This window comes from Pogona vitticeps, chromosome 2 (genome assembly GCF_051106095.1).
Source record: "Pogona vitticeps strain Pit_001003342236 chromosome 2, PviZW2.1, whole genome shotgun sequence".
Classification (NCBI taxonomy): Eukaryota; Metazoa; Chordata; class Lepidosauria; order Squamata; family Agamidae; genus Pogona; species Pogona vitticeps.
In genome coordinates this window covers 27,271,605-27,280,563 of record NC_135784.1, presented here as the reverse complement: position 1 = coordinate 27,280,563, position 8,959 = coordinate 27,271,605, and the positions used below count along the sequence as shown (strand labels likewise).

The window sequence follows — 8,959 nt, the reverse complement described above, 5'->3', positions numbered from 1 at the left end:
CTGAGATATAGGAGGTGAGAGGTGAAATTACACACCCAGCCATGAACTCCCTAATTTCTAGAGAATTTCCAGGGGGCTCAAGATGTAACCCTCTTGGAGCAAAACCACAACATGGCCTTGTGCTCCCTGAAATTTAACTCACTCCAATTGGCACAGATTGCAGCCTGCTTCTTTCCTTCCTGTATTTCCTTCCCTCAGTGGGTCCGAATCTTATCTCAAGGAGATCTCTCTTCTGTGCACGAAAGGTAGTTGGGACCCATTTTTAGGCTTTCGTATGCAATTCGGAATTGTTGTGAGGGTCAAACTTAATGTGCAGTAAAAGAAAGTGGCCTTTGTTTCTTTTCGTTCTTGGACTACATATATGAATAAATTTTGAATAGATGTTACAAGTCCAGTGTGAAGGTTAGGACTTCCCAAGAAGTCTCATTATTTCCTTGTACAGTGCTTGATGAGTCCCCTTTTTGTAACAGTCTAGAAGGCACGACATTCTGGCACGTCCTGCCCTTCTTGTTTGCTGTTCGTGAGATCAACGAGAAGCCAACCCTTTTACCCAACATGACTCTGGGCTACAACATCTATGAGAATCATTTCAGTGCAAGGACGACTTCGGAGGCTTTGGTGGACCTGCTGTCTGTGGGGCAGCAGCATGTTCCAAACTACCTCTGTGGGAAGCAGACTGGCTTGTCGGTGGTTCTGGAAGGGGCCGACTCAGAAATCTCCACCCAGATTTCAACAATATTGGACGTCTACAAGATCCCACAGGTATGAAAGGGGTGGAGGGTGAGTCGCCTTGTATTATTAAAAATCTCTATAGATTGCCACATTGGGGAGGGCAATGTCAGGGAGGGTGAAAGACAGATGATATAAATATTACAAGTGTTATTGATGCTCTTGTGTGGATATACATTACTTTTTGTTCCTCCCTTTGATGTTGAACCAATAATGAAGATCCCTGAGTTTTCATTTATATGATATCAGTTTTGATCCACAGAATCATGCATTTTCATACATCAGCTTTCCTGAGCGAGAAGTGGTAGACCTCATTTCACACAACCAGGTAAAGAAATAAATAGAAAAGAAGTGCAGGGAGGATTAGGACCTGGGAAACTGGCTTGAGAAAGCCAGGATAGCCATGTTATGTCCAACCTCTAGTGGAAAATGTAGAGGAACAGGGATGAGAAACAGCAACAACGATGGATGGATGTTGTGCATACCAGAGGAGTGAGTTATTCCAGGATGAAATGTAATTTAGATGCTGTAGAGAAAGGAAGGAAGGAGGGAAAGGGAATTTCGACAGAAGCAAGGGCTGGGCTAAATCAGGTAAAACAGTCCCAAATACATATCTCTCTCTCTCTCTCTCTCTCTAAGAGGGAAGCCATCTTCCAAAATGTTTTTAGATGGAGGAAGGTGCATTCCTTTACTGTAGCAACACAGCAGATAGTAAAAATCATTTTAGATCATCTGAGTAATCTGAGTTTTGTTCCCTTTCTTTCTCATTAGGTCAGTTATCGTTTTGTCAGTCAAATACCAAAGGAGACACACCAATATCCTTTTTTCTATCGAGCAGTCCCAAATCAGGAGCCTCCTTACCTGGGGATTGTCAAACTGCTCCTGCACTTCAGGTGGACTTGGATTGGCCTCCTGGCTCCAGATAATGAAAGCGGAGAAAGATTTATGGGCACTTTCTCGGTTGTGATCACTAAGAACGGCATATGTATTGCTTTCTCAAACAAAATACCCATAACGTTTTTTTTAAGAAGAACAGTTTCTGACTTGGTTTCCAATCTTAGCAGCACTGAAGTCAATGTTGTTGTCTGTCAAATAGACTCTCAGGCCATGATCTTTCTTGCATTGACAATTCAAAGAGTTGGAGTGATAAAAAAATCCCCTCTGGGAAAAGTATGGATTGCAACATCTTTGCAGGATCTTACCGTGAGATTGTTGTTCAGAATGTTTGATCTCCAGTACACCCATGTTTACTTGTCCTTCTTGATCCAGACCAACAAAGGGACACAATATAATGATTTTGAAACGATTCTCATTAATAATGACCAGTTAAGCAAGGCAGCATTTCGTTGTTTCTCTCCAAGAGATACGTTGTCTGTGAAAGTCTGGAACAGGTGCATTGAGAGAGAGAAGAGGGAGAATCTGCCCCAGGATGTGATCGAGAGGATCCTGTCTCAAGACAGCTACAGCATTTACAATGCCATCCAGGTTGTGACACAGTCTTTGCATGCAGCACACCTTTCCCGATCAAATTGGAGGAAGACAATGGGTGGGCATAGCCTGACAGCTCAAAGGATCCAGCCATGGCAGGTACTCCTTTCTATTCACAGAAGGGAAAACCGTTATTAATTGCTGAAACCAAGATCTGTGAGGGTCCTGTGGCAATGGAAGCAGATTTTCTGTGTGGGATCTGTTGTCCCAATGAACCATTCTCCACTTTCCAGTGATCAGTGAGGGTGGTGAAATGATCCTTTGTTAAAATGAGAATTCTCTTGATGTCCAGTTCACCAATCTGTTTCTCGGCTGCACAGACAAGTCTGGAGTCTCCTTACATGATAGGGTTCGGTCTCTACAGAATTTATGTATTGGCTGACCAGTTGGGGGAATGGTTCAGGGCTTCATAGCCTGTATCAGCCTCTTCTAAATGAGAACAGGCTCAGATATGAAGCCATTCTGGTTTGATTCCCTTACCCCACCCCCGATTTTACTAGATGCAATGGAGAGGATTTAGGTTTGCTTCCTGTTTTCCATGATTTTGGTTCGGCTTTAATTATGGTGAGGGCCAAGATGTCTAACAGGATTTCCTGATTGTCTAATGAGCTTGCTTGTCCTTTTAGCTTCATCCTTTTCTTAAAAATGTCCAGTATCACAATATTGCCATGAATGGAGTTTATTTGGATGAGAATGGGGAGCTGGCAGCCGACTTCCATATCGTGAACTGGTTAATGTTTCCCAACAAATCGACCGCTGGAGTAGAAGTTGGGCGTATAGAGAGACGGGACTCCCCTGAGATCAAGGTGACCGTTGATGAAAATGCCATTGGATGGTCCAGTTGGTTTAACCAGGTGGGAGAAACCACTTGTTTCATTTCAATCCCTTGATTTCCTCTTGATTTTTAAAAAGTCTATCTCATTTTCTTCCTTATGATCTTCCTGCGGTATCTTGGATATGAAAAGAGTGTTCCTGTACCAACAGGACTTTTACTCTGCTCATGTTCTGCACCTTATATTAAGATTAATTGCAAGATTATAGTAAATCATGTCCCGTACGTGGGGATCATCCACAACCAGGAGACAGAGGAGCCATATGAGATCTTGGAGAGTTGTGGAAGGACGGCAGGTCTCTTTTTTGCACAACACAAAGACTGCCTCCCTGCTGTGGGGATTGTTTGGTTTTCTGAAGGGAGGCAGGCCAAATGGAGCCCCTTGAGGTGCATATGCCATGCAGATGCAAAGATCATGCCAAATGCATCCTGGACCTCAACAGGACCTTAAGCTACCCTACTTAGCCTTGTCCAGCCTAGTCCCATTAAGCTGTCCAGACCATCCTAAATAAAAAAAGCAATGGTGTTAAGGGTGTCACTTGTTAATAAAACCCAGCATGCAATTAAAAGTCTCCCCTTAAGATCTTAACTATCCCAGAAATGATTTCCACTAATGCAGAAATGAATCTCCTAATGAACATGTTTTCTTTCAATGCTGCTTCTCCTGATGCTCAGACCGTGCCCTTTTCTAGATGCACCAAAAGTTGCCATCCAGGACATGTCAAGCTGGTGAAGGAGGGAGAGCCCGCCTGCTGCTATGGCTGTGCCCCGTGTGCAGGAGGAACCATCTCCACTCAGGAAGGTGGGTGACTCTGGGGCGACAGAGGTTTTCAGGAGAAGCATTACTAAGCATAACTCACCTGTACTGTCTGATTTTCACTGTAAATCCCACATCTGTTGTTTTCTGAAGAACATAAAAGGAGGGTTACCAAAAAGGGACGTCAGCATCCTATGCCTTTTGGCCCCAGTAGGATGTGTAGGGCCAGGTTTCTTGAGCCTATGGTAGAAAATCACCACTGTATGTGAGGTAATCTTCCACCCACTGGTGGGGAAAAAAAACAGAGGTCTAAGGTAAGGGTCCACTCACACACTGCAGAAGGTTCTTCAGAAGCATCTGAGACAGTTCCTCTATGTTACAGTAATACAGGTGGGGTTTGAAATGGACATCTGTTTTTGTAAGAGAATTCAACCAATTTGGTACATTTGGATGAGCTAAAGTAAGCAGTTTGAGTCGGGAAGGTAGAGTTCAAATCTGGTTAGATGTTATTAAAGAGGCATACCATACATCTGGGAGGATAAAATGGAAAACACTCAGGTATGCTGTACAGAGCCCCGGAAATGAATACCAGAATACAGATCTAAAATCAAGAAGATTAATAATTCCAACTCCTGCTTTATGCAGGAATTCAATTCAAATTAAATCTGATATATGGTTGTCTAATTTTCTCTTCAGTCCTCCAGTACCTCATGGGAGTTGACGACACTACTTCTGTTAATGAGGTCTAAACTATCATTGGCCTTTCTTGCAGCCACTTTGCACTTATCCCTTTAAAGTTTCATTCTGTTGTTTTCAGCCCATTGCTAAAACCTGTCAAGATTCTTTTGAATTTTGTTCCTGCCTTCTGAGGTATTAGCTCTTCCATCCAATGTTGTGTCATCAGGAAATTTTAGAGGCATTTCATGCACCCCCTCATCCAAGTCATTAATGGTGGGTGCAGGATTGAGCCTTGTGGTACCCCAGTTGTGCCACCACCTAGCACTGGCGGAAATTAGAGGGAACATTGCTTCCCAGACACTGAACATAAGGGGACGTTTATTGGAGCAGATCAGTGGATCATCTGGTCCAGCACCCTGTTTCTCACAGTAGCTACCCAGATACCATCAGCAGGAAGGCACAGTCCGTTGCTGTCATTGCCCTCAGCAGCTGGACTTCCTTTCATATTGCCTCTTAGCTGGATGGATGTATATAGCCATTATGATGAAAAAGCACTAATAGAAAAACCCTCTCTTCCCATCCCTATTACGTTCTTTTCATTTGTGTACTTCGTTATACAGTGGTGCCCCACATAGCGACGTTAATCCGTTCCAAGATTAACATCGCTATACGGAAACATTGCTAAACGGAACAAAAAACCCATAGGAATGCATTAAACCCTGTTTAATGTGTTCCTATGGGGAAAAAACTCACCGTTCAGCGAAGATCCTCTATAGGGCCACCATTTTCACCGCCTCAATAAGCGAGGCGCGAAACAAGCGGCCATTTTGGAACCGCCGATCAGCTGGGCTGTGGGCTCTTGCGAAGGAGAGTGCTTTGCCTGGAAGCCATTCGGATGCACCCTACCCTGCCCCCGCTGCCGCTGAGACCCTTCCGAGCCCTCAAAGGGCTTTCTCCAATGTCGGAGGGGGGCCCTTTGAGAGCTCGGAAGGCAAATGTCGGCGGTTGGCGGTGGCTTTGGGGTCCTTCCAAGGCCGCCGCCCACCACCAACATTTTCCCCCAGCTGAGCGGCGGGGGTCCCTCCGAAGAGGAATGCCTGTGGTGGCATCGGAATGATCCTTCGGAAGTGTCCTTCCAAGGCCACCGCCTGCATTTTCCCCCAGCTGAGCAGCGGGAGTGGTCCTTCGGAGGCTCCTGCCGCTCAGCTGGGGGAAAATGGTGCCTATGGGGAAAAATCGCAAAGCGATTTTTCCCCATAGGCAACATTGCAATTCGATTGCAAAAGTGATCGCAAAAAAGCCATCGCTATGCAGATTAGTCGTTAAACGGGGCGCTCGTTATATGAGGCACCACTGTATCTGGAATCTTATTGATCAGAGGCAGAATGTTGTGCTGCTGCCGACACTGCTGTTGTTCCTGTTTTTGTACCAGGCTGAGCCCCCTTCCACATCCTATCATCCCTGTGTTTTTCAGCCATTCATATGCTCTGTCTCACACAAATTCCGTTTTATGCTGACCTGCCTTTGATGCTGGACTGCATTTCCCATTTCCCTATGGAGGGCAGTTACAATCCATCAACATAGAGAGGCTATATATTCCCCATTCCCTTTTTGTAAATGAAAAAGACCAGTGATGATAACTGATGTAAGATGGATTATATGAATGCTGAAGCTGTTGTAATTCTTTCTAGACGCAGAAGACTGCGACAAATGTCCAGATGATCAATTTTCGAATGAGGACCGAGATCAATGTGTTGACAAAGTTATCAGCTTCCTCTCTTATGAAGAATCTTTGGGGATTTCCCTTACTTTCTTGGCCCTGTTTTCATCCCTAAATACACTCTTGGTGTTAGGTGTATTTGTGAAACACCGAGAAACGCCCATCGTCAAAGCCAACAACCGGGACCTCACCTATGTCCTCCTCGGCTCCCTCCTCCTTTGTTTCTTGTCCCCCTTTCTCTTCATTGGCCGACCCCAGAGAGTGACCTGCCTTCTTCGACAAACTGCCTTCAGTGTCATCTTCTCAGTTGCCGTCTCTTCCCTGTTGGCAAAAACCATCATGGTAGTGGTAGCCTTTATGGCCACTAAGCCAGGGAACACAATGAGGAAATGGCTGGGGAAGATTTGGGCCAACTCCATTGTCCTTTCTTGTTCTGGTATTCAACTGGGCATCTGCATTGTTTGGCTGGGCGTCTCTCCTTCATTCCCAGACTCTGACCTGCATTCCCAACCTGGACTTATCATACTGCAGTGCAACGAGGGCTCCGTTGTGATGTTTTATAGTGCCCTTGGCTATATGGGCTTTCTGGCTGCCACCTGTTTCACCCTGGCTTTCCTAGCCAGGAAGCTGCCTGGGGCCTTCAATGAAGCCAAGCTGATCACCTTCAGCATGTTGGTCTTCTGCAGCGTTTGGGTGTCCTTTCTGCCCACCTACCTCAGCACCAAAGGGAAGTACATGGTGGCCGTGCAGGTCTTCTCCATCCTATCCTCCAGTCTGGGGTTACTGGGCTGCATCTTTGTCCCCAAATGCTACATTATTGTGTTTAGGCCTGACCTGAACATCAAGGAGCATTTAATGTTAAAAACTCAGAATGATAACTGATCCTTCATTTTATTTCGGGGAAAATGACAGTTATTTTTCTCCTGTACTTACAATGAACTAGCGTTCAACACATTTTCTAACTTCACATTCACTGAGAGGACAACTAGAAGGGAAGAGAAAGATGAAGGTATTTGATCCCCTAGTACAGGAAAATTCATCAAAATGACTTATTTGAAAGTTTGAGTAATTTCAGTGGGCATCTCCTTCTCTACGGTGAGTGTGCCAATGATCTGTACTAAAAGTCACAAAGACTGTGGTCATGCATGGCTTAAGCAAGACTAGAGCTGAAGGGTATACAAGGCTGAGTCCGTGGCTGCTCCAATCATTTTTGTTTTGGGGAAACTGAATGTATGATTCTGTCTTCCTTGCACCATACAAGGGGACAAGTGGTGGAGAATGTTAACTTTAAAAGATTTAGCAGACGTTTCTCCTTGCGAAGTTTTGAGACAGGAATTTCCAGTGCACTAAATCACACTCAGATAGCAGGAATGCATGCAGAGAAATATATTTAGATGGCTATACAAACTGACAAAGTGTCCTCAGGAACTTAACATTTGGTAGTTGACAGGGCAGAACTTCACCAAGACAATCAAACAAGGAACTGCAAAGAACATAATGAGTCTTCCCTTAATTTATATTCCTTTACCCAATCAAATCAGGGTTTGCTTTAGGATAACTTATCTCTCACGGCTGTGTTTTTTTAGCCACCTGTACTCACCATAATCAATTGCTAATTACAACATATTTGTATATTTTCCAATTGGCTGAATAAAGTTGCATGTTCAGTTGATTTGCTTTCCTGCTTTTAGCAAGAGGTTGGACTCCATGGCCTTGTAGGCCTTTTCCAACTTCATTAGTCTATGGTTCTATGATTCCATAATGTCCCCAACATAACTTAAGGCAATGTGTGAAATTTGAAAGGTGTCTCAGAGGTCCAGATATTTGATCCAACCCACCCACCCACCAACACTCACTGAAGGGCTTTGAACCAGTATGGTGGAGTAAACAAAGCGTCCAAGTGAGAACCAGGTGATACAGGTTCGAATCCCTGCTCAACCCTGGAAACTCACTATAGACTTGGCAGAGGGAGCAAAGATAGAACCACTCCATCAACATGTGACCTCATACCCTGAAAACCTTATTAAAGTAGGTGTAAGTGGGAAGGGACTTAAGAGTAGAGAATGACATTCGCTAGGACTGTAGCCTTGACGACTGAGTGGGAGGTAGTTTATTTATTCAGTTTATTTATATGATTTGTATCCCGGCCATCTAGTCTATGCGACCACTCTGGGCGGCTTCCAATATAATATAAACAATTAACATAACACAAAGTTACACAAATATTCAAATGAAAACGTAAAAACCAGAAAAGTAAAGTAAAAATAGATAAAGAAAAAAGAAGAAAGAATCAAGTTTATGGGGCACTTCGTAGGACAATACATGCCGACAGATTTCTGTTGCCAGGGACAAGCACGGGGTTATAGGCCTGGGCCCTCACATGGCCTGAATGCCAGTGGTCCATGTGTGGTTGCTCTGATGTCCTTCCTTCAAGAACAGAATGGAAGATTTTGGAGACACGCCTTAAAGAAGGACAAGCTCTATTTGGCATCTTTCTTCATAAACCTTCACCAACTATTTCTACTGCAAAGGCTCAGCAGACAGGAGATCTCGCTGAGCTATGCTGTTTCAATCTCCAGTGCTGCCAATACACTGAGGCCTTGTGGGTGATTTAAAAGCGATTTTTATGCTCCATACATTTTGACAAACCCCCTCTCATGCTAAATATTACATGATTTTTTTTAAGGCCTGAGCTGAACAGCAAGAAGCATTTGATGCTCAAAACTCAGGATGGTACTTGATCCTACAATCTTCT

The 8,959-nt window shown here is 44.3% G+C and overlaps 1 protein-coding gene across 1 annotated transcript; it reads left to right on the top strand.

Moving 5' to 3' along the window:
- The first annotated feature begins 555 nt into the window (after positions 1-555).
- On the top strand, positions 556-8,491 carry LOC140703676 (vomeronasal type-2 receptor 26-like). The gene is made up of 4 exons (XM_078386849.1): positions 556-762; positions 2,844-3,071; positions 3,240-3,345; positions 6,176-8,491. The coding sequence occupies exons 1-4, from the start codon at positions 556-558 to the stop codon at positions 7,084-7,086; spliced, it is 1,452 nt and encodes a 483-aa protein (XP_078242975.1). The 3' UTR covers positions 7,087-8,491.
- Positions 8,492-8,959: the final 468 nt, after the last annotated feature.

Coding starts and splice junctions, on each gene's coding strand:
- LOC140703676 (XM_078386849.1), top strand. CDS start 556: ATGACTCTGGGCTACAACATCTATGAGAATCATTTCAGTGCAAGGACG. Junction 763..2,843: donor ACGTCTACAAGATCCCACAG/GTATGAAAGGGG, acceptor TTGTCCTTTTAG/CTTCATCCTTTTCTTAAAAA. Junction 3,346..6,175: donor GAGTTGTGGAAGGACGGCAG/GTCTCTTTTTTG, acceptor AATTCTTTCTAG/ACGCAGAAGACTGCGACAAA.